This window comes from Myotis brandtii, unplaced genomic scaffold (assembly GCF_000412655.1).
Source record: "Myotis brandtii unplaced genomic scaffold, ASM41265v1 scaffold115, whole genome shotgun sequence".
NCBI lineage: Eukaryota > Metazoa > Chordata > Mammalia > Chiroptera > Vespertilionidae > Myotis > Myotis brandtii.
Window position 1 is genome coordinate 21,174,776 of NW_005353967.1, and position 26,865 is coordinate 21,201,640.

General features: G+C 34.4%; 1 protein-coding gene across 12 annotated transcripts in view; it reads right to left on the reverse strand.

Annotated features, from left to right (window-relative positions):
* The window catches only part of SSBP2 (single-stranded DNA binding protein 2), a 220,639-nt gene that overhangs the window by 16,735 nt on the left and 177,039 nt on the right, over nucleotides 1-26,865 (reverse strand). For 8 of the 12 annotated variants that reach the window (XM_005858103.2, XM_005858099.2, XM_014550282.1 and 5 more), the window contains 7 exons: nucleotides 22,760-22,851; nucleotides 17,631-17,679; nucleotides 13,481-13,516; nucleotides 11,439-11,493; nucleotides 10,172-10,242; nucleotides 7,163-7,241; nucleotides 3,632-3,660 (listed from right to left, as the gene is read on the reverse strand). In XM_005858103.2, coding sequence (XP_005858165.1) covers nucleotides 3,632-3,660; nucleotides 7,163-7,241; nucleotides 10,172-10,242; nucleotides 11,439-11,493; nucleotides 13,481-13,516; nucleotides 17,631-17,679; nucleotides 22,760-22,851 — 411 coding nt within the window. The remainder of the gene's footprint in view (nucleotides 1-3,631; nucleotides 3,661-7,162; nucleotides 7,242-10,171; nucleotides 10,243-11,438; nucleotides 11,494-13,480; nucleotides 13,517-17,630; nucleotides 17,680-22,759; nucleotides 22,852-26,865) is intronic. The other 4 variants (XM_014550279.1, XM_005858104.2, XM_005858102.2 and 1 more) reach the window with 1 other exon arrangement.

Sequence of the window (26,865 nt, forward strand, 5' to 3'; positions counted from 1 at the left end):
TTTAGGTGAATTCCTTCTAAGAAAACAACCATCTGCTCCTCTCTAACCCCAACTCCTAAAACAACTCCAAGGCATAATATTTTTGTTCCACTGATTGAATGAATGACTCCTCAGTTGCAAAAGGGATGACAAGAATTTCACTTTTCATTAAAAAAGGCTTCTAGCCCTAGTTGGTTTGGTTCAGTGGATAGAGCGTCTGCCTGCGGACTGAAGGGTCCCAGGTTCGATTCTGGTCAAGGCCACATGCCCAGGTTGCCAGCTCGATCTCCAGTAGGGGGCATGCAAGAGGCAGCCAATCAATGATTCTCTCATCATTGATGTTTTTCTCTCTCTCTCCCTCTATCCTTCCTCTCTGAAATCAATAAAAAAATATTTTTTATAAAAGGCTTCTAAATTAAAAGTGAATTCTGCATTATGAGAAAGGTGCATATAAGTTTTACTAGGTAATCCTCAACTGAGCAAGAGTCATGTTAAAACTCTTCGTTTGGAGCCCTGAGCTCATTTTGCCAGTAGAATAGTGCTGTCAAAAGGGAGTGGACAGTGTGGGTTTCTAGCCTTGTCCATAAAAGGTAGCATAATGAAGAGGAAAATATTTAGTATCTGTACAGTGTTTCATAGCCCTTAGCATATGATTCTCAACAATTTTATGAACTAGGTAAGAAATGACCTATAAGCTCTATCTCTTATTTTAGAGCTAAGAAAACAAGGCCTAAGAGAAATCAAGTAACATGTTGCCACCAAAACTTGTAAGTAGTAGAACCAGGCTTTCTGATTCTCAATTCAGTAATCTTCACCTTACATATAAAATGCATAAAAAAGAGTATATTTACAATTAAAAAATAGAAAAAGAATTGAAATGGTACTAAAAAACAACACTTAAAAATGGAATAAGAAATTTAAAAAAATATGTAATATTGATGCTTGATAAAATACAGGTTTAATTGGGGAACTGAGGAGATGTAGTTGGAGATCTAAGAGGGATTTTGAACCAAACTGCTAAGCAGTAGTGGTCAAGATTATCTTCTAATTCACAAGCAAGGATGTCTAGGAAAAGAATAGGATGGGAGGGATCAAACCCAGGAAAAAGGCAGAAAAGAGTTTTGTGAGGCAGCTGGACAGTGTTGGAAAGGAAGAAGATGGGAAATTGAGTTGGTGACAATGTGCATAGCTTGGAGTAAAAGACAAATAACTAGGCAGTGAGTGGAAAGAGGTAAAGAGAAAACTAAGTGGGGTGGGGGAGGGGGGTTAATACACATGATGCTGCTGACTAGAGAAAAAGTAACTGGAGACATGACAGACTCTGATGGCACCATCGCCCTGACAGCCTTGGGGCGGTGCGGTGCAGAAAGGAGCTGCTTAGGAGCTCATCTGAAGGGGATGCAACTGGTCATTTCTAGCACATTGCTAAGTGGCTTATAGATTACTTGGAAATGACGATTATGTTAATTGAAATGTATTTGAATTCTGATTTGAAAAAGTTTTTCCTTATTGTTTTTGTTTGGTCTCCTTAGTTATATTGAGCTTCTTGAAGGCAGAGACCTTATCTTGTTTATCTTTGGATTTTGAGAGCCTAGAATAAGCCTTGGCAGCGCTGATGTTTACTGAATGAAGGAACTGCTGCCTAAGTTTAAACCACTTGAGGGCAAAGATTATGTTTGTACTTAAAGAAGTCTATCATATCTCCCCACAGTGCACAAGGCAGTACCCAGTACACAAAAGTACACAATGGGTGGCTCATTAATGCTTAAAGAATAAGCAATACCTCATTAGGCAAGAGAATGTTATCAGCAGCATTTTTTTCCAGGTAAAAACTTGTCTCTGGGAATAGGAATGGGAAAATAAGCATAGAAGGAACAGCAACAGACCTGATATGGGGCAGATTGGAAGATGGTATCTAATTTGTCCTATGGCACTATTTAAACATTTCAAAGTACTTAATAAATTACCAAGTACTCTCCAATATAGAATTGTTTACAACTATCTAATGTACAAAGTTATGGGTTGTAGTGGAAATTTTAGAAGATGGCCTTAAGTGATTCAGATGATCCCACATTTGTGTAATGAAGAGTCCTCTTTAGATACTAGGGCAGTGATGGCGAACCTTTTGAGCTCGGCGTGTCAGCATTTTGAAAAACCCTAACTTAACTCTGGTGCCGTGTCACATATAGAAATTTTTTGATATTTGCAACCATAATAAAACAAAGACTTATATTTTTGATATTTATTTTATATATTTAAATGCCATTTAACAAAGAAAAATCAACCAAAAAAATGAGTTTGCGTGTCACCTCTGACACGCGTGTCATAGGTTCGCCATCACTGTACTAGGGTATGCTACTGAAATCTAACATTAGAAATTTCACTTGTGACCACAAAGCACCATTCGGCTATTATCAGTTGTTAGGCCCCTAAGGGAGCTGATGTAATCACAGACATCTAACTGGTGAAGGAGCTTCCCAGAGAAAAGGCCCCAATGGAGTTTTACAGTGAATCTGACTTTGAAAACAGGCTTTTTGAAGGCTTACCTAATACTATTTCTCACAGAAGTAAGCTAGTGCCATTATAAATATTTACCTATTTTTAGAAAAGAAAAAGGCCTTTCTGATTGATCCTAGACACGGACATCCAAAGTGTATGTAGAACGTATAAGCCAGGTGTGTAGGTGTAATGTCAGAACACCAATTAAACTCTCTCTCACTCTTTTTTCTTTTTTAGCTTGAAGTATTAATTTAAAAGGTTTTGCAGCTCAATCTTATTTTATTTACCTTGGCATCGAGAATTTTACATTATTATACATGAAAATAAATTAGAAGTAGAATTAAAAATTTAAAGTCATCCTTTAATGAATTTCTGTATTGATATAAAGTAGACTTCTCAGAGTCATTCTAGTGGTAGTTAATAATTAGTTCTTATCAGCCATTCTAAATATATTTTTGATCCACAGAGAACTATTTTAAATTCATCATGACCTAAAAAGTATTTAGGTACTCTTCTTCAAAAAATATAAGGCATCTTAGCAAAGGATTAATTTTAGATACTCAAACTCTTGAAGAAAAATGCAGACACATGCTCTTTGAAGGCTTACTTTCCTACTTGTATTACTATAATTTTCCTCTAATTATTTTCGTACTCTATTTTGGGGAACTAGAATAATGATTGAGGACATCAGCATTTCCTAAGGAAGGTTTGAAAGACAAATGAGATGTATAAACGCAATGGCCTTATAACATATAATAATCACTTTTTCAAATTTACCTCTTCTCATGTTTCTATAGACTTCTTTACATTTTTAAAAAATTACCTAAAGCATGTCAGTTTGCTTTACAAATATAAAATATCATAGCATGATTAAATTGGCTATTACTTGGGTACCCATTAATCAGGGATAGTGCATACTGTAAATGAACCCTAGCATGTTTAGGAACATTCGTGAAAGATTAATTTTTACCCTTTCCCACAGATTATATATATTAATATTTTAAACTTGCAGTTGCAGTTAATTATATCTCACCTTCTACTTTCAAACTCTTGTTTAAGAACAAAATTCATAAGGTGACTCTAATAATCTTAATGAGAATTCTGTGTGAAATAAAATACAGACAAAAAACAATACAGAATACATAGCACCCACCTTGGAAATACTGTCCATATCTCCTGAGCCTGAAACAAAGTACAAAAAAAAAAAGCCTTTATAAGGTACTGATTTCATTTATAAATTAAGTACTCCTTTAATACACAAACTTTTGTTGTATTTTCCAGTGTACATCTCCTGAATTTTTAATCTTAAAAAATTCCTTTTTTTACACTGAATGGTAAGTAAGTATCATTTGATGGTAAATATAGGGAAGAGTTGCACCTCTAGTTCCTAATCATTTAGGAGTTTTTCTGTTTGTAATGGCAGAATAAAGGAAACTATTGTTATCATAAATTCCTGTTAGTAAAATAATGGCGAGATTTATATATACTACTAAATTCAAATTTTTATCATGTATGTATATATGTGTATGCATTTAACTAGAGAGCAAGAGAGAAATCTCTAAATATATTTTGTGACATTATGCTTCTAAATCTGATAAAATATAAAATGGACATTTTCAATAATACCCAACAAGATTCTGAACCACATTTTAGCACAATAACCAAAAGCAAAGTATTTTTAATAATATCACATATTTGACAGCAATTAATATTCATAGCAATCTATCAAAAGTAAAATGTCTTCAAATATAGTATTTTATTTTGATTCTTGGGAGAAATGAATAAACAATACTAATTTCTTATTTAAGTAATGGAATCATACATTATACTTATTGGCATAAAGAAACAACAATCAGATCTTTGCCCAGTATTAGTTTTATTTTAAATTAGAGGCCCGACGCACGAAATTCGTACAGCGGGGTGGGGTGAACCTCAGCCTGGCCTGTGCCCTCTCGCAATCTGGGACCCTTCGGGGGATGTCTGACTGCCGGTTTAGGCCTTATCGGACCTAAACCGGCAGTCAGACATTCCTCTTGCAATTCGGGACCCCTCGCTCCTGACCACCTGGCTGCTCGCTCCTTACCGCTTGGCTCGCTGCTGCTTAGTGCTGCTGTGGAGGCAGGAGAGGCTCCTGCCACTGCTGCTGTGCTCGCCAGCCCTGAGCCTGGCTTCTGGCTGAGCGGCGCTCCAGCTGTGGGAGCACACTGACCACCAGGGGGCAGGTCCTGTGTTGAGCATCTGCCCCCTGGTGGTCAGTGCGCATCATAGTGACTGGTTGTTCTGGTAGTTCCACCATAAGGGTTGCTGGGCTTTTATTATATAGACTAGAGGCCCGGTGCACAAAAATTTGTGCACTCGGGTGGGTCCCTCAGCCCGGCCTGTGCCCTCTTGCAGTCTGGGGCCCCTCGGGGGCCCCTTCCCCTGGCTGCTGGCACCAGTTTTCCTCCGGCGCTTGGAACCCAGGCCTTCGCTCTTTGCCGGGAGGGGCCCGGGCCCCGGGGGCATGGCAGAGGCCGGCGCGGCAGGCGAGGGGCTTAGTTCAGTCTAGTTTAGTTTAGTTTTTCCCAAGGCAAATAATTTACTGAAGTGCTACTTCCTCTGATTAGACTTGTTAAGTTCTTAAAAAAAAATATTTGTTAATCTGACTCCAATTATTAAATACTAGAGGCCCGGTGCACAAAAATTTGTGCACTCGGGTGGGTCCCTCAGCCCGGCCTGTGCCCTCTCGCAGTCTGGGGCCCCTCAGGGGCCCCTTCCCCTGGCTGCTGGCACCAGTTCTCCTCTGGCGCCCGGAACCCAGGCCTTCGCTCTTCACCGGGGGAGCTAAGCCCCTCGCTGCTCACCGCGTGCGGGCCCCAGGGGCGTGGTGGAGGCCGGCGTGGCGGGCTTCCCTCTTTGCTCTTCGCTCGCCACGCCGGCCTTAGCTCGCTGCTCCTGCCCGGGGCCAGCGGACTTCGCTCGTCACTTGGCGCCTACGTATGCAAATTAACCACCATCTTTGTTGGTGGTTAACCGCCATCTTTCTTGGCAGTTAATTTGCATATCGCCCTGATTAGCCAATGGGAAGCGTAGTGAAGGTATGGTCAATTACCATGTTTGTCTATTATTAGATAGGATTAGTTTAACAATTAATCTTCCTGACATAAAAATATAATGTTTCATAGTACATCATTCAGTCAACAGTTACAAATAAAGTTAGGGCTTATTAACATGATTAATTTATAAATAAGCAGGCATAATAGCTAAACACTGAATGTACATGTGCAATTATGCACATATGTAAATATGCACAATAAAGTTCATTACAGAAAGTGATAAGCCACATGCCAAGCATATGTGAAACTCTTCTGTAAATTCTATTGTAGTGAATAATATAATTGAGAACCCTTTATGACCAAATGTCATCTTTTTTTGTGGTTAATTCTCTAAATTAAAAGACTGGAAAATAAATTATTTTGCAAGAAATTAGAAAATAAAATTCTAGAATGGTACTGGCTGATAAGACTTTGTGTGATGATGGAAATGTTTTCCTGTGTTGTTCGTTATGGCAGCCATTAGCTAGATGTGGCTCTGTGCACCTGGTATGTGGCAGTGCAACTGAGGAACTGAACTTGTATTTTATTTATTTTTAATTTAAAATTAAGTAGTCACACATCTAGTGGTTACCATAATTGTACAGTGCAAATTAAGACTTTGAAATATAGGCAAAATAAATATGCATCCTTTAGAGCAGAAAAATCTACCAATGGGTTGCAAATGATTTCTTGATTATTGAGGTTACATAGCTTTTCAAAGTATCAGAGGAGGTCATTTCCTGACCTTGGTGGGGTTGTGAAATCTGTGTATAATCTAAGTTACTCATGGGCATAGTTTCTCCATCTAAGTAAAAGACGGTCCATTTTCAAAAGAAAAAAAAAAGATCACAAACCTCCATGCCCATCATCAACTCTTACATTAGTTTATAATACTGTTACTTAAACATATAAACATAGAATATATATATTTTTTGGTTTTGCATTTGGCCTATACAGGTGGGCTCTGTGACCTAGTCAATTTTGTACCATTTGTTTCTATCTCTCACAATTGTGAAACTCTGTGTTCACCTTACAGATATTTGGCTTCATTTGGCAAGAAGGCATCCTTTACGAAGTAGGGTTTCAGCTAGTAGTCACACTACTTGAAATCAGCTCTATCACTGAACACACAAAAATGTGGACAGTTTTCTCTCTTAAGAGAATCATCAAATTATCCAGAATATGATACCAATTTTATTTTAAAATAGAGACAAACATTAAAATACAGAAAAAAGTTAAGATTCTTGCAAAGAACTAGTTGCTCTGAGATTGTATCTAAAGACCTTTGGAAACAGAGATACCAGTTGGGAGGATACTGCAGTCCTACAGGCAAGAATGCATGATATATGTCTTTTATCATTAAACACCCAGATTTGATAGGTTAAAGGAAATACCTGTGAATATGAGCTAGGTTAGAATAAATCTCACATTTCTGATTTTCAATTCATCTACAGTCATCATAAACAATACACTGTAGATTAAACTATCAGGATGAGGTAAAAGATGAAGTATTTCAAAATGAGTTTCTGTATACAGAAGAACTTTGCAAACTATAATACCCACTATGTAGAATTAAGGTTTTGTTTTGAATTTATTTGTAATATCCTTACCTAAAGAGCCATTCATGTGATGTGACTCCATTCCTCCTAATCCACCCATGGGTCCATCTGAACCAGGGCCCATTGGAAACTATTTAAAAAGTGAAGAAAAGAATGATGAGAACATTGAAAACAATTGTTTATATCAATGTTAAAATATCTGTCTTTAACATTTTAAGATAATTCCACAACTTATTTTTATTTTCAAGTTATAGAGATTACTTTCCTGGATTTTTTTCCAGCCTTATAGTCTCTAACTGGACTGTTCTACCTCCCCCATCCCATACTCTCTCTGTTTGGATCTTCAGACTAATCCTTGTTCAGAACCACATTTTCCTTCTTTAGGTGTCCTCAAGCAGGGAATCTATACAGTCAGTGCAAAGGATAAACATTCTCTCCTATGCTACTGACAAATTGTACTATTATAAACTAGAGGTGATTTTGATGAAGTTGCTAAGATGATTAATACCTTACTAATAAGAATGACCCAACATTATTATACCAACATTAACTTTTTTAGCAGACAATCTATTTTTTGTTCAAATGGACATAAGTAATTTCATCTTATAGGTTAAATACAGGGCATGGCAAAAGTAGGTTTATAGTTGTTTGTATAGAAAATAATACAATAATTAATAAATCATAATACAAGAATAAACTCTGCGTTTTGTGTACTTACAACTGAAAACCTACTTTTGCCCCGCCCTTTTCGTTCAGCTCCTTGGGGACAGCTGAATATAGCTAATTCTCCTTGGCAGTCTCAACTATGTCAGTCCAATGACAATCATTCTGCAGCAGTTATAATTAACATGTTAAAAAGCAGTGGCATTAACTTATTTTATTTTCAAGTGAAATCTTACTTTAGAAGTCTGGTAAAAAAACACAGATGTGAGCAGATGTGCTGCGGCACAGCTGGTGGTGGCGAGCTCATGGCCTGCCCACTCCATCTTTCCCTCATCTCCCTGAAATACTTTTGAGGAAACTCAGATCCCAGTTTGAAGACAAGCTATCCATATTATCTTATTTTTGCAATTAAAACAACCTACTGGAAACACTTGCTCTTAAAATTTCCCATGCCAAAAGCATTTCTTCCATGTTGTATGGTAGAGAATACTGAATGTGATGTGTGCATGTGTATGTGTATTTATGTGTGTAGATCGGGTAGTGGTAGCTACTAATCACATGGGCTTTTGGGGGGGGAAAACAATTCCCCTTAGCAGATAACCTGTGTACCATCAACTGTGTGGGAATAAGATGGCTATCCGGCATCTACGATGATACGGATCACATGCTTATACATTTTCTCAAAATAATGTCAATTCTGTTTCCGAAAATTTTATTGCCTAAAAGCACATGGATTGATTTTCAGTAAACAACTTGGAATGTGTATGCCTTAACTGATAAGTCAAAGAAATTAACTTTGAACTTACAATTGTTATTCAGCGTTTGTCAAAAGCATAGTTCTGGGCTTAGGAACTGGTGCTGGTGAGGCCAATAGTCCATGAACTTATTCTGGTCTTTTTATCTGGACCCCATAGACTATAAGTATATGTACTTGAAGCACATAAAACTCCAGGCCTAGCCCTCAGCAGGAATTTTCTTTTACTACTGCTGGCTGAGATGAATGACATTTGAAAAAGTGACATGTTCACCTACTGTTCTTGGATCTCTTATCTTTGGATGGAGTTAGAGATCCAGAGTGAAACATACTTGGATGGTGTCAGCTTAGCTGCCCCCAGAAATGTCTTCAGTACCATATGCTCTGGATTTCCTCTTTTGCTCCCTCCCTTTCAAATACCAAATTTTAAGATATGAAATTGCAGTGTAAAACTTTTTTTTTTTGCTGAATTTCTAAAATGAACATTGTTCGTTATCATATTTACTATTCTTTAAAATATCTGTGAAAACACGTTTAGACATAATTGATAGTTAATTGTTTATTTTCCTGAAAAGCAATTTACTTGATTCTATAAAGAGAACAGTGATAACTGGAGGCAGTATTGCTTATCAGACACAATTATGCAAGCCACAAATGTGAAATTGCATAAGTAAATTTAGATTTACTAGCAGCCGTATTTAACAAGTAAAAAGAAATAGGTGAGGTTAATTTTAATAATATATTTTATATCAAAATTATTATCACTTCAACATATAGTCGATATACAAATTTTAATGAGATATTTTACATTATTTTTTTATTCTAAGCCCTCAGTGTGATATTGCCAGCACATCTCCTTTCAAATTAGCCACTTTTAAGTACCATTCATACTGGACAGATTCACAGTTTCCCTTTTGTCTTTACTGCAAGGAAGCTCCATTATAATAATTATTTCATTCTCAGTTTTCGGTACTTATGAAAATTCCTTTATGCCTCCTGCTTTTTCTTTAATTGAACTACCCTATATTTATATGTACATATCTGTGTAGTAACTACATTCTGTTAGAAATATTTTTTTGTTTACATGTAGGTCTTGTATCACAGATAAATAAAATATCATTTTCTTGTAAGTTTTTGTGGAAAAAAAATCACAATCATATGCTGTATTAAAACATCCAAATTCTTTCAGCAGAACTGCCTCAGGTCCATATTTAAACTCTGGATTTCAAAATCTAGAGAAAAATAAGTATATCCAACTTCCTTATTTATTGTCAAGTTTCTCAAGATAAAAAAAATAATAAAATACGATCACAATGAAGAAATTAGTGATGCTAAAATGAGGTAACAATTATACATTACCTGTCATTTTCAAATAGTATTAATTATTAAGTACTTGAGATAAAATAAGACTACACCAACATTTTATAATTAATTAGGTTTAGTTTTAATTTAAATTATATTGATATGAAATATTTCATATATGTTATATATTACATTTTTTAGACTCAGAACATAAGAATTTTATTTTCTTAATATCCAATAAGCACCTGGATTATAAAATATAAACCTTAAAGAGTATCCAAGAAATGGAATGCACTAAGAGTTCGAATACATTACAAAATTTTTTAAAAATTCATACTTACATTAGGCCTGTTAGGTCCAGGAGGTACTGCATTCATTAAAGTATACATGTTGTCTCCAGAGTTGGTTGAATCTGAAACAAAATATTACTTAATTAATATCTTTCTTTATAATCTATATCCAACTCATCACAAAGTAATAATCGAAGATGATCTGGACACTGCACTATTGTCTGTGTCCATGGGCTATGCATATAAATTCCCCGGTTAATGGTTAATCTCTCCCCACCCACTCTTACACCTTGCCTTCCCTCTGAGATTGGTCAGTCTGTTCTATGCTTCTGTGTCTCTGGATCTATTTTGCTCCTCAGTTTATTTTGTTCATTAGATCCACATATGAGTGAGATCATGTGATACTTGTCTTTCTCTGACCGACTTATTTCGCTTAGCATGATACTCTCCAGGTCCCTCTATGCTGTCTCAAAGGTAAGAGATCCTTTTTTCATATACTGCTGACTACTATTCCATTGTGTAAATGTACCACAGCTTTTTTTATCCACCCATCTACTGATGGGCACTTGGGCTATTTCCATGTCTTAGCTATTGTAAATTGCACTGCTATGAACGTAGGGGTGCATATATTCTTTCTGATTGGTGTATCAAGTTTCTTAGGATATATTCCTAGAAGTGGGATCACTGGGTCAAATGGCAGTTTCACATTTAATTTTTTTCAGGAAACTCCATACTGTTTTCCATAGTGGTTGCATCAGTCTGCATTCCCACCAGCATTATTAAATAATGATTACAGGAATACTCAGATATTTTAGTTTAGAAGATTAAAAAAATTTTCCACACTACATGGTAGATCTATTAGCTAATTAATAAATACCTATAGATATGCAGGATAAATAATATTGTAGGTACATGTACATCTATCTTAGTAAGATAATAGATTGGTAGGTCAGATTTGCTATATTAAACCTAATGGATCCATGCATTTGATGTGTTAACTTATGCAGAATTTTTCTAAGTTTTGAGATTTTGATATTTTCCACAGTCTCAAGGAATCTTTTAGTCAGATAATCACTGGACAATTCATACAGATCAATACAATTTGCATTCTGATTATATGTTACTTACATAACAGAAATTTTCTAAATGCTTAAAGTATTTGAACAATAGGTGTTTAAGAACACGATTTCTTCCTATTTGCTACCTCTACTCTATTCCTTATCCATCAATGAGACAATGAATACTACTAACTTTCAGAACAATTTCTCTATTTTATTCTAATAATCAAATGCCAATGTGGCTAGTCTGATTACAATACCTGCTGGACTAGGCATGATGGGTGTTCCCGGTGGCCCTCCACCTCCCGGAGGACCCTAAATAATTATACAAAATTTCAGTAAAAATAAGGCATTTAATTGAATAATATAAATAAAAACAGAAGAAAAGTTAGACTTATTTTAATAGTGATGCAATTTGAAAATAACAGAGAAAATTAATTTTCTCCATAATTTATTTTCTTTTAACGTATAGTCATTTTAATCTTATGCAAAGTATAATTCAGTTTAAGTATGTTGAGATTGTTTTGACAAGTTTCCCAAAACAATGAGCCTGTAAACTGACTTATTTTCATGACTTAATCACACCAGGTATAATGAGGTTAAGGAGAAGCCATTTAATCAGGTCTTTACAAATCCATAAAAGAGGAGTAATTCACGTGTATTTGTGATTTAGGTTATTGTATTTTTCTTATGGTTTGTATCCGTGGCTCTTATAGGAAATTAACAACCAAAAGATATTTCTATGTTTAAGAAATACACTGGTTCTATTTCTTTCTTCTATCAGTGTCAGGTAAACCTTCTGGAGCATTGCACCTTCATCTATCACATCAATCAGAAATGAGAGGCAATGGTGACTAATGCTGTGGGTTACTAAGGCTGTAGCTACACAGTCCACCTGAAACGGAGATTAGGTAACTCTAAAATTATTCAGTAATTTCAGATGTACAGTAGTCAAAATAACTAGTAAGTGGCTAAAGTTTCACTTCATTCTGAGTGTGCAGAGTCTATTAATTATTTCAAATGACATATGTAGTTGGTATTTAATTAGCAATTTAAATTCCTATTCAAATAAACGTCTTCAATTTCACAAAACTACACGGTGTCCCAAAATGTATACACACTTTGAATAATTATTAATTCCAATCGGAGAAATCTGAAAATAAACAAAAACATCAATTGAGCTATCAGCTATTAAGTGTGTGTACATTTTTTGGGACACCTCATATATATCAGGCTTATTCTTAAGTGATTTTAAGAAAAAATAGGTTTTATCCCATTTTTTTTACTTTCATTTTTGTTTCATAGAAAATGTAAAAAATATGAGTCTTCTTTAGCTTGTATAACTTAAGAAACAACGAGCACAGGTCCAATGCGGCATGAGCTTTTCACTATATTCATTCCACACTATTTCCATGGAGGGTAAAGTACTCCCTTTTCCTACTCCAGTTAGCCACCACTTCTGAAAATTTCTTCAGGAAAGATTTTCCTTTTTACAATTTTATCCTTGCTCCCCTGTTAGGCATTTCCCCTTAAATACAGGGTGGAGCAAAAGTAGGTTTACAGTTGTGAGTATATGAAACTCAGAGTTGATTCTTGTGTGATTATTTATTAATTAATGTATTATTTTCCATATGGACAACTGTAAACCTACTTTTGCCCCACCCTGTGTTATAATGGCCTTGAGATGCATCAAGGATTATATTGTAATGATGGTTAAAAGGTCATTTGCAAGTTCAAGAGCTCATGTAAAATCTGCTCATTTGACTTGAGGTATATATGAATTATTTAAAAAATTTTAATAAGTACTAAATGTTAATAAGAAAAGTATTTTAAATTTCTAAGAATGAAAAAATAACTTAAAATATCCCTCCTCATTACCAGTCATTTTTCTGCTATTTGGTTATCTTTGTGATTGGGAGAGTTAAATGCCTTCTTTGTGTGTGGGGAGTGGAGAAGTAGGGGTGTAGATTATTCTCCTGAAGAACTGCAAATTCAAGCATATCATTGTGTAACTGGGGAAGGCTTTCTTCATGATTGGGCAGAGTGTATTGTACAGGTTTACAGAAACATATGCTAAAGTAAGACACAGTACTCAGGGCAATCTTGGCCAGATTGATAACTGTTTCACTAATGAACATCAACATATGTACTGAGGTTGGCAGACGAAACAACTCAATACAAATCAGATGTTCACATCTTGGCCAATACACAGGGGCTCTTCTTAACATCTGGACAACGATTTCATTGCCCAAATAAAACGTAACACCAATTCTTATGAGCAAAGAAACCCAAATGTACTTACTACATAATTCCCAGGAGATGCTGAGGAGTATGGGATCTGGAACATAAACAGGACAAAAGAAAAGAAAAGTTTGATTTCTGTGGCAATATGGAGAATGACCTATAATGACTCTATTTTCTAACTTTTATCAAGTTGTTTTTTTTAAAAACTTTTAAATAGTTTTTTATTGATTTCAAAGAGGAAGGGAGAGGGAGAAAGACAGAAACATCAATGATGAGAGAGAATCATTGATTGGCTGCCTCCTGCAGGACCCACACTATGGCACGAATCTGTAACCCAGGCATGTGCCCCAACCGGGAAGCGAACTGTGACCTCCTGGTTCATAGATCGACACTCAACCACTGAGCAACACTGGCTTGGCCTATCAAATTTTAAAATGTATCACAAAGGATAGTAATGGAAAAGGCATTTTTATCTGAGTGCTAGAAAACTCAATAAATGCAATATTTTCTTGAATTTACAAAAAAAGAGTAGACTTTAGTCAAGAGGAGTTTAGACAGAATTCCAGCTAGCTTTAAGTTATATTGGTTTCAGGCCAGTTGTACTCACTGCTTGACACTAATGACACATTTTGTAATTAGAAAGATATATATTCGTGCAGCTAAAAACCAGAAAGCAGAGTTTTTCAAATTAGTAGCTTTTACAGATGCAACTTCTAATTTATGTGTATTCTGAGATACAGTGTTTTTTTTTCTTAAAGACAGGTTTCAGGGTACTACATTCATGCAGTACCTAATACATAGACCTCATCTTTCCCCCCTTTCCTTTCTAATTAACACTAGAAAATATTATAATAAATGCAAAAGATTTTGTTAGTATAAGTCTCCAAAGACTACTAATTTGTGAGGACCAGACATAGGTAACAAATTCCCTCTTTCTCTTCAAATTAAGCTCTGAACCAAGTGCTTTTCTAGAGAATAAAAGATGTCAATATAACACTGCTATGATAATTTTAAAAATAAAAACTGGAAAACATATATAAAAAAGAGTTAAATCCAAGTATTTTCTTTCTTCACACAAGCTGACTTGCTCACTTACATGAAGATTCTGCCCACCCAGAAGAGGCATGCTTGCCTTATTCTGAATAAAGCCAATAAATTTTTATCTTCCTGCAGTCAGCCAGCCAGGGCCAGAACAGGACCTTTAGCATAGCAAACAGAATATAGTGCCTGTACCTGTAGCCCTCCTTCCACCCCAACACCTTCCATATAATTAAACATAGAAAGAATATGAAACCATATTCTTTTTATATTTTAAGCAGAAGGCAGTACAACAAAGCTATGGTTTTCTACTGGTGAATAGGTCTTTGATTGGGGAAATATTTAATATTGTTATTTGAAAATTCTCTCCTCATTGACTGGTGTCCTTGATTTGCCTTAAGCACAAACCACGTGTCTCTGAGGCCCTTGGTTGGTCTGCCTACGGGTAACTCGGCACTGCAGATGGCCATTGCAGGGTGCCCCGCATCACTGATGATGAGTACGACTTCCACTGTGAGTACTGGGCAATAAATATTCACTCAACTTGGTGAGTGAAAACAACTTTGCTCTCTTGGGCCCCTTTGAGTTCGTGACCTACTGTCCATCCTTTGCTAGGTATTATTTTGAACTTGTGCATCTGCCCTCATCAAATGACCAACTTATCCACTGGCTCCAATTTTTATCTCCCTATAACTGGCTCATGTTCTTCGCTTCTCTCTATTGCCTACCATCATTTCTAAGAAATTTCAAAATACACTCTAACCACCAATCTTTGGCATTTACATTTCACTGCCTTCCTTTATAATATTTCAATCAAAATCTCCGATCACAATTCTTCCATGTTTACTAAGTCCATTTTCCCTACTAGCTTCCTACTAAATTGCCTCTGCCCCTCCCCATGCCCCTATCAGCATTTTATTTCTTTCCCCGATATCTTAAATTCATTAGCCTAAAGCCTACTTTGTTTATTTCCACTCTCTGGCTACCTTTTCTGTTTTATAGTAGGGATTTCCTGGAAAGAAACACAAAACAAACTTGACAAGGTCCCAAATGTAATCATGTTATCCAGCTTCAATCTAGTCTTCACGAGTATGTGGAAGCATTTTGGCTCAGCCTTTATGGAAGCCCTGAAGCATTTCAGTAGTGTGCCAGTAAATCCTGCAAACTCTTGGGGGGTGGGGGATAGGGGGGGGGGGCGGTGAGAGCCCATGTTGTAGTCAATTTCTGTGGTGTAAAAATTCCCATATGGCAGATTTCAAGCTACCAGTGATTGACAATCAGCTCACAAAATTCCTGAATATTTAACAACTGACTTTTGTAAGCTGGCTGACATGATGATTATACCATCCTGAGTTGGTACCTTCTGTCATACATTAAAGGCATCAAATTCTTGCTATGCCTTCATCTTCTGCTCAATACTTTATTATTTATAAATTTAATTTTTTATCCATTTATGTCTGGTAGAAAAAAATATCTTTCTGTTTGTTTCCAAAGCTAGCCTCTCCTGACCATCCCATTTCTCCCAAGTCCTTGCTCCTTTTATATTTTTAATTTTCCCCTCTTCATGGCTCCTTCTAATACAGTTAAATATAATAAACATTTGAAAATACTTAAAATATTTATCTCATCTAGTTGTTCAATGTATTTCCATTTTTGCCCTGTTGAGCTCTTTGATTTTGGCTTATCCTTGCTGTTCCTGCTTTATATTCTTTGATACCCTCATTAAAACAAAAGGAACATTTGGGCTCCTACCCCTAGCATTTTATTGAATCTGCACTCTTGAAAGTTACCAGCAGTATCTGACAGCCTAGCATGAGAGAAATAAAATATAACAATGTAGGAAGAAGTATTATGTGGGTACAGAAGGTATATTTGAGCTGGGCAGCTGAGACTTACGGAGAGTGGGTGACCACCAGAAAGACAAAGAACAGCATGAAAGATGAAAGAAAGAAAGAAAGAAAGAAAGAAAGAAAGGAAGGAAGGAAGGAAGGAAGGAAGGAAGGAAGGAAGGAAGGAAGAAAAGAAAAGAAAGAAAAGGAAAAAAGTGAAAGTGTATAGTTTATTAGAGAAATGATTATGTGATTTTATTTTTATATTTTTTGTTAATTCTCACCCAAGGATATTTTTCCATTGATTTTTAGAGAGGCTGGTAATATAAGTTATTTTTTCTCTCTAAAAATATGGTAATTACTTGAGAAGAAAGTGGTTTTTGCTTTAGAATAGCAATGGATTTAGGATGATTCTTCCTACCCAACACACATTTCGCTTCAAATTTTCTTGAAGTTTAAATTAACCTTATTCATTGACCAGTTTCATGTTGATTTGGCAGTAAGGCTGCCACTGTTAGCCAATGAAGGCATCTCAGTGTATATTAGAAAAGGCATCCCCTCTGGGCAGATGTTCATAGACTTCACAAGCTGTATTTCAGTCTTTTGCTAATACTCCCTTGGTTCAGGCACCTCTGTGTAGTGCACATACTACACATATATACACAGCAGACCTCGCTCACATAATGAATACAAGATTTCAAAGTCAAGAAGGAGAAATATCTGCAGGATCATTAAATAAAAATCATATTAATTTTAAGACTGTAAATTTAATTTTCAACCTGTGCATACTTTATGTGACATTATTAAGAGAAAAATATTTGTGCAAACCACTGCCACAAAACATGTAAGGAAAATCCCAGATAGATGTGTAAGGATGGCAATTTAGTCCACAGGCCCAAGGCAAATGCACATTTACTTCCTGGGGCAGCAAAGGAGCAAACCTAGGTGTAACTAGTACAGAAAATATAATCATAAAAACCCTGATTGAGATTGATCTAATCTGACAATTTAGTGATTATACAGTTATTTTAGAAGATCAAATCATTTTATAATAAATCATTTTACATAAATCACACCATTTTATAGGTTACTTAAATGGTATACTTAAGTCACACTGTCTGTCTTTATTTTTGAAGGTCTGTTAATCTACACAGAATGCTTGTTTACATTAGACCTTAAGTGAAAAAATTACAATTATGAATATTTAAAAGAATATATACAAAATATATAGTTTTGAATGATTATCTTTTAAAAAGATTAAATGTAACCAACTCAGGGCTTTCAAAAGCAACAGTTAAATACTAAAAAGTGCAAAGAAAATTTAAAAATACATATACTCACTGAATTGGCATTTGTTGGGTTTGGCCAAGGTCTGCCACCACCTGGACCCCTACAAGACAATACGATAAATAAAATTTCTTAACTTATGCTTTGAATGTTTCACAATACCATAAAATATTTACATTTACAAAACAGTCACCAGGAAGTTCTAGTTCGACAATGAAACTGCTCTTTATACTTATTTTCACAGCTTTTTCTTTTTCTTTTTTCTAGTGTCTAAGATAAGAACATTTTTTACTTTTCCTGAGAACAACAAAAGCTATAGGGATTGTAAATTATGAAACAATTTTATCATTTCACAACACAATTTTCTTTCCAAATCAAACTATTGTTAATAAGCCCAGTTTCACTTTAATATTAAGTGCAGTTATTGTAATAACTACTAAAAGTCGTGATCACCTATATCAGTAAATATATACATATACTTAAATCACTAAAAAACACACTATTGAAGTAAAAATATTAATTATGAAATAGGTACTATAAAATATAATCTTGTAACATCAATATAAGTACCCCCTGTATCTCATTAAAAATAAAATTATTTGTAAAATATCTAATATATAAAAGTGATTGCTCTTTTTAAGCTACAAACAAATAAGTGTACACAAAAGTGTCTAAATTTGCCCTCTTTTTAAAAAATCACAGATTATCACATATTACATTATACATTTATATATCAACCTATCTTTCAGTGATAATGACAATTTAGTTACTATTAAACAAGAGAACCATTTCTTGTTGTAATAATTGTAGTGGAACACAGTGGCCAGAGTAAATCTTGGGAAAAATAGGAGGTAACCTATACCAATGTATGTCAATATATTACTTAATTTTAGGGTGAAGGAGAATGATTTATATTCTATAGCCTAAAAGAACATCAAATTTTAAAAACAAAATTAATGCCTAATTAAGTCAGAAAAGTTCCTTGTCTTCATGCTTTGGTATTAAGTTTACCTGAACAAATACTGCCTGAAAAAAAGTAGACTACTGACAGTCAGTCCTCTGTAATTAGGGTCACTGAAAATTCTCCTTTCCCTCTAATGGCAGTGAGAATTTTTAACTAAGAAAAAGTCCCCTTATTCTGTGGTTTGTAAATTCTACCTTAATTACTTTTCATATGGTTTGTTTGATGTTAAATAAAATACAATAAAGAAATTGAGAAATATTTATCTGAAAACAACATAAAATATACTATATCCACATAATGGCAAAAAATTGTATACAATTATGTTATATATTATGTTTAAATAACAACTGCATGAGTAATGCATATTTAAAGGAAAATATTTTATTTGTTATTTTACAGTTTGTTTAATGTTATATTAACATGCTAAAGTAAATGTTAAACATTTTACTTAATTGAATAAAAAAAAACAATTAACCAGTTAACTGCCACGATATTTTGAATTTAATTAAAAAAGGTCTGCCGTTTGCGTCTATAGACACTTATGGCGTACAAATGGTTAAATAACATAAAATTAGATGTTAAATATTAATTTATTATAAGTAACAAAATACTTTTCATATATTTCAATTACTTGACAAATACCTATCTAATCTCAGCACACTATGTATTTCATATTAAATTACATTTTAATATAACTGGTTAAGTATTCATATGGATAAACTGAAGTTCCCCAACTTTACCATTGCATTTGAAAAACATTTTAAGTTTCATAAAAGCACGAAATAAAGTGGGGGTTACAGTAGTGAGTAGTTCTATTAGGACAACTACTAAGCTCAGTAATTCCCAGTACTTTTGAGGGCCACCAGTATCATCAAGAAAATAATCTACAATCTATAACATAGGCATTATTTCAAATAAAAATTTCATTTCAAAATAAAGAGAAAAAATGGAATTTAAAAAGTCTGTATGTCTTAGTAAGGCTCTGTGGATATGATAAAATCAAAGCAACCATGATCACCATGTAGAAAAATCCTCTTTTGTTTTGTAATTCACAGTCATTTTATTACCAGATAACAACTACACACACTTTATGATTCTGTAAGATATGAATAGAACAAGAAGGTCTAGACTAGAGTCTTTGAAATACCCCATCCTTTGTTTCTATAAATACCAAGGTATACAACATTGCATTAGAATGTTGAATGCTGAATACTAAATTCTTTGGGAATTTGTAAAAATGTAGTTAATTAAAATATATAGTTTCCTTTAAAAACAATCTGTAATGCATTTGAACACATTTACATTGGTTTATAAATTCTACCTTAAGTTACTGAAATTGACATGAAGTTTTTACTTTTACAGATATAACTAGTTATAGAAACAATGAAAGTATATATTATTTAATTTTTAAATGATACTACAAATAAGTCATCCTGAGTTTAGAGCATGAAATGTAAAAATTATATCAGAATAATATTTTTTGGAGGTGACCAACTTTTTAAACAACAAAATTAGTAAAATTCTGTTTCAAATGGTGTTTTCTTCAATAAAGAGATAAAGTTGCTAGTTAAAATACAGTATTTAATTACTTTAGTGACCAGGGTTTGGTATTTTTCATTGTCATTAAACTTTCATGGTAAACAAAAAAAGTGATAAGCTAAAGAAAACTCATCCAGATAATGATTCTCTGGCAGGTCCCTCCTGACCCAACATTCAAGTATCTTAGACTATTAAAAATGTAGCTTAAGCTAATGCTGTTATAATGCCATTTCCTTTAATTTTTAAGATACCCAACATGTAAAAAAGTAAAATGAAGAAATAACAGAAATACTTATTTGTCAAAACACAGTAAGATTTATTTTGTTTAAAAGATAATAAGTTATGAAGTAAATTTCAATAAAGTTTACCCTATTGAGTACAATGGAGATAATGTTTTTTAAAATGTCTCTTTAAATTCACTTTTAATATCTCTTTAAATTCACTTTGTTGGGGCCAATATCAATACAAAAATTAATCTCTCTGGTTTGATCTTCTATACATGAGAACTTTCCCTGTTAGAGGGACATATATACAAGTGTAAACACATACATATTTACATTTCATCATCCTTGAAGGAATCCCAATTTATAGAAAACTGAAAATGATGTAGGACCCTGAATAAAAGTCAATAGTAACAAATAATGGAAATCTAAGTCTGTACGGCTTAAAGGTTCTTTAAACATCAGAAATTATATAAGTAGTAACGTATTATATAATAAAAATATTTTAAAGTATCTAGGTATATTTAAATGAGAAACCCAAATTCAAAGAAACAAAAATAATTATATTAAAACTAGAGACCCAGTGTATGACATTCGTGAACTGGGGGGTGGGGTGTTTCCTTCAGCCTGACCTGCACCCTCTTGCAGTCTGGGACCCCTTGGGGAATGTCCACCTAAGCCAGCAGGTGGACATCCTCCAAGGGGTCCTTAGCGCTGCCTTGGAGGTGGGAGAGGCTCCCACCACCTCCACTGTGCTTGCCAGCCATGAGCCCGGCTTCTGGCTGAGTGGCACTCCCCCTGTGGGAGCACACTGACCACCACGGGGGAGCTCCTGTGTTGAGTGTCTGCCCCCTGGTGGTCAGTGCGCATCATAGCGACTGGTCGTTCTGCCGTTCGGTCGATTTACATATTAGGTTTTTCTTGTATAGGATTTTCATCCATATTATTAGTCTTCATACTCTAGGGAATTAAATGTACCCATATATATCTATTTAAGTATGTGTAATAAGGGAACTAGACAATTTAACAGCTATTTGGGTCTCATAATTATATGTGTGTATTTAATTATAACAAAGGGTCATAAAATATTATATGCATTCTTAATATTTAATGATAATTATGGATTGGTCATGGTATTCAAAATGTATACTCCTTACATGTATATATAGTATTCAAAATTATATTCCTTAAAAGCTATTGCATTTTAAAGTTAGAACCTCAGGTAGTAAATTTTTTATACATACCTAAATCTTCAGCTTTGATATTGGCACAAAATATCACTCACTCCTTCTTGTAGCAACCATTAATAAAGGCTAAGCCTTTGAGGGACTTAAGAAAAGTTAGACTTCATGTCTATCCATTTTTACTTTAAAAGTGAAAAGATGTGATAGAAAAATTTGACCTACTTTTCCTCTTTGTTCTGTTAGTTTTCAGTCTGGCTGATACCCACCTATTAACCTATTTTCTATTTTAGGCAAAAATGCTTTACATGAAAATCCCTGTGTGTATCTCACAGTATATCTTCAATGCCATTAAATGATGGCAGAGTTGTTTAATTTGATATGTAAGTGACCAAAACATGGATGATGGAAACAGATTAGAGGAGACTACCCACAACCCTATATTAAACATCTTCATAATTTCTGTAAGCTTTCTTTAAGCCACATCATGGAATTGATCCTCCAGTCAACTAATCAAAGTCACTAACAAACATCTTGAAGGAATCCTAATTTACAGGAATCCTAATTTACAGTTTATAGAACTTCGAGGGCAACTTGGATACTTAAAAATTCCTTAACAAATTGCATGATATTGGCTAATAGAAACAACCCACTGTCTTTGGGCTTAAAAGGCCTTTTCATAAAAACCAACCAACAAACAAAAAAACCAAACTGTTTACTCCTTATCTAAGTGCACCTTGATTTTTCAAAAGGAAATTCACCCTATACTATGGAAGTTCTTTAATATAGAAGGTATTACCAGAGAGAATTCTTTCTGTGTCGAGAGTGGGCCCAACAAAGCAAAAGGCACATATAGAAGAGCTGGAAATGCCACTCTTAGGAATCACTAGGTACCTATTAAAATGAAGTTACCAATATTCAATTGTTCACTTCTGTAGAGTTAAGAAAAGTATGACCTCTTCATACTTTTGTGTAGATGATATGGAGACTACGTATTTATTTATTTAAAAACTTCATTTCTATGATAATTAAATAAAATATAAAAGAAAAAAGAAACAGGCTAAAAGTTGGCATTTATGGCATCTGAAAATGGAAAAGAAATGAAAGGTACAAGGGAAGGAAGAAAACCATAGAGAATACGTTCTGAAAAATGAAGCAAACACTATAGCTCATGCTTACTCCACTTTTACACCTCCCAGAACTGAAGAGCTCAAACTGTCTTACAAATCAGTGTGGCTTTTGAAGACGGAAAATAGGATAATACAGCATTTTGCTTACATGTTCATTCCGGGCATTCCAGGGCCACCTAAAGCATTCAGTGGGGGTCTCATTGCACCTCCATAGTTCTGTAATGATAACCAAGGGTCAGACTACCACAAAACAAAAAAACAAAACCAAAGAGGAGGGGGGAAAGAAAGGAGAGCAGGTTAATGATTTCCCTACACAACTCCTGACTGGATAAGGCCTGTGCAATTCATTCTCTGAAGGGTCCACTCTTGTACTTTTGCTTCTATTTTAACAATTACTTTGGTTTGTGTCTTTTAAAAATTATGTAAATATGTAAGGTCATTGTAGCATGTTAAATGATTAAGGTATAGTTGCAATGATATTTAACATATCTTTATTAATTTGCATATCTGTACAACAGTGAACTTTAAAACACTTCACAAATTTCAAAAAGTTTTTAAAGAAAATACTTAGTCAACATGTTTGAAATTGTCAGACCCAGAACATTTACATAAAGTCTGGAAAAAAATACCTCCAGGTGAACTCAACAAAAGAAAGTTGAATGCAAACTTCTGTTCACAAAATAACACAGAAATGCACTAATACCAATGTACAAAAATATATGAAAACTAAGATAAACTCAGAATATGTATGCATAAATTATGATTCAATAGGTTTCTATCATTCAAATGATAAAAATATTTTAATGTTTTAACATGCATATTATATTAGTTTACTTTAATTTCCATAAGAGCCAAATGATTAAAGTTAACATTAAGAATAATCATTCTTATTATTTCAATAAATGTACATTTATAAGCAATTTTATCTGCTCCTATTAGTTCAATAACTATTTCTATTAGCAATCCCAAATATTTTCTATTTTGTCACGATAGATCTCCGAAGTGCCTGGGTAACTCATGTTGAACTTCACATGAATGTTTCCATTGGTTACCACTTCATGCTCAGCACGTCGGACAGTACACTGAATATTCTCTCTCATGACTGCCCTTTACATTACTTTCCTCAGTTCTGTGGAATAACCTCCACACAACAGTCCGGGCTAAGAATCTCCACGGGCTTTGATATCTCTTCATTTTCTTTCAATTCCTGTATCCCGTGAGTTACCACAGTCTATTGATTCTACCTGTGAAATAGCTCTTGAAGTGGGGCTCTCCTTATAACACTAATATTTGTCATTTATTGAGACTACTTTACTGTCTTAATTGGTCTCTCTGACTCAGCCTCTCCCTCTCCCAATCTATTCTCCATACTGCCCTCTAAAACTCTGGTCCTAAAACTTAGTTTTCTACAAGTCATTTAAAAGCCATGATGACCGCACTGTCTATCAAATATAGACTCAACTCCTCAGCATGGCTCTGTGGGTTATTCACATATTTCCTGCCCTCATTTCCTACAATTCTTACCTTCTTCCCCTCATCCCAGCTACATCCTGCCACCTACTGAGTATCTTGTGGTTCAGAAACAAACAATACAAATTTATTCATGTCAACTCATGTGCTGTGGCCTTCTGTGTAGTAGGTGCTAAGATGACAAAGAAATATTCAATGAAGAAAGTTTGTTAACTCCTGAGAGTAAGCCACAGTTTATAAGTAATTTATTTACTTACGTGCTATTCTCATTGTTTATTTCTTTTACTTTCAGGAAATCTTACTTAAACATCCTGATTTTGTGGGCTATGGGACAGTAGAATGGTTTCTATCCACACTTTGAGTCAGGGGTTAAAAGGATAGCTATTTCCTTAACCTCTGGATCAAGCATGGTGGAGGCAGCGATAGTATTAGCAAGGAGAAGAATGTCATTGGGAAAAATCTGAATGGTAAAGTATAATAGAAATGCTACACAAGGAAAGTTTCCCCTTAGTTTTGGTCTTAGAAGATCTGTGTTTTATAGTATCAAGGGAAACATCAGTCTTCCTCATAGCTCTGGACACAGAAAGATACCCCCTGCCCCATTTCCTCTGATCCTCTTTCTACATGTGTGATCTTGGGCCAGTGATCCTCCCAATGATCCGTTACACCTTAATTTCCTTATCTATACAGAGTGATAATATCTTTCCCCTTGTATGCTTGTGGGAGGATAAAATGAAATCATATAAACACCTATGATAGTGCTTGGTATATTAAAAGCATGATACCTGGTGCTCCAAAATTATAGCTGCTATTTTTTGTCACCATTAATAAGGGACCAACTTTAAATGAGTTCTCATCAGCTTCCCTTGAGCTCTCAAGCCTAACAGAAGTACTTAGCTTCTTTATGTAATGACTCCCTGATAGAGTATGCATATTTCCTTTCTACATTGTTTTTCTGCTGCATAATAGTTTTTCTTTATGTTTCTGCTCCTCCTGCTAAACAGCGAGCACCTTTTACTCCTCTTTGTATACCCAGTGCTCAAGTGTCACAGGAAGAAAGAAATTATTCAACATATAATTTGATAGATTTATAAAGTATTTACATTTTGTGATTAATTTGAAGCAAAAAGAAAACAGGAATATAAGAAAGAATAACAACTAGCTTTCCAAGTGGTATCAACAAAGGCAGAATAGAAAGAGCTAATTTAGAATCGCTGAATTTTAAAGTTGATGGCAGCTATACAATTCCATCTGGTTAATCTCACTCCCAATGCAATGTTCCTGACAAAATGGCTCTTCAGACTCTGCTTGGAAAGTTTACAGAGTTTTTCCATGATTGGGCAGTTTAATTTCTAGAAATTTCTCCCTTATCCTGAACTGAATTCTACCTCTCATCTTATATTTGAAAATACAGAAATCCGTTTAACTCTCTCTTTACATGACAGCCCATCACGTATTTCCATCTCACCATTTCTCCACCTCAAATATCTGAGTTGGAAATCATAGTATGTTTTCATTTGTATGTAAATCAGTTAGCCTTTAGATTTCTAGAAGAACTAGAAATAGTTGGGTATTCTTGGTGAATTTTTCTGTTAATTACATGGCACCTGCTGAGTATAAGAACGCAGATAAGCTAAGTATTTCTTAGCACAAAAGCAAGTAAAAAATGACTTCAAATTTTGGTATTAGGAAAGTGATTTTTCTTGATTAAATAGATAATTTTGCTTTTCTATGAAAAAGACAGTGATATCATTTTAAAAAATCATGTGTTACCACTGAACTTTTAATTTAAAATAGATTAATAGGTGGGAAAAATATGCCAGGATTTAGAGCAAACTGTTATTTCTCCATCCATGCAATAAATATTAATCACATGTTTACTATTGTCCTAGGGGTGTACTTTACCTAAATCAGCATTGTATAAGAATCACTAGACAATATATAATTCTTTGTTCTAGTAATTAAATTGTTCCAATAGGTAACTATTATCTCTCTTCACCACACTGATCTCAAGCTCAAAAAATAATGGCAATAGTACCTATAATAAGAACAAGATGTATATTTTGTTTGTGCATAAAGCCAGAAACAACATTATGCTTCTATAATTCAACTACAAAAAAAGCAGGTGCATTCCACTCTTAGGTGGCATCTGTATGATTAAATGTCTGTTATAAAAGTTGTTTTCCTATCTTCTTTCAAGAAACACAGTTAACCTTTACTACACATTTCACAGTTTATAATGCCTATGTTTTATATACCAGGTGTTATGAGTAAATACCTCACAAGAATTCCCCATTCCAAATGATTTTTACCTTGCTTTTTATCTATTATCCATTCATATGATTTTCATTTAAGTAAATGAAAATTTACTTTTTTTACAAAATGAGTGTAGGTATTTCTGGCTTCTTAGGTAAACTTCACACAAAACACTTCATTTCCCTCAAATTATATAGAAATAGATAGCAAGGATACCAATCCAAATGGAAGAAATAAACTACTTTCTTTGGGTTTGAATATGCAAAGAAAGATTCACACGTATATGATAAACTTACTTATTAAAACTCATTAATAAGAGATTACTCACCATAAATATGCTATCTTACATTGAATTTTTTACTTGTAACAAAACATACAGTTATTTTTAAACCAAAACATAGACCAGTATGCTTTTTATTTCAAACACTGCAAAACAGACTCTTAAGTCAGACTCTAGTTTTCAAACTATTAAAAATATTGGTCTAGGAATGACAAAAGTTTAAAGAGCAGCTACCTGAAAAGTAAGTG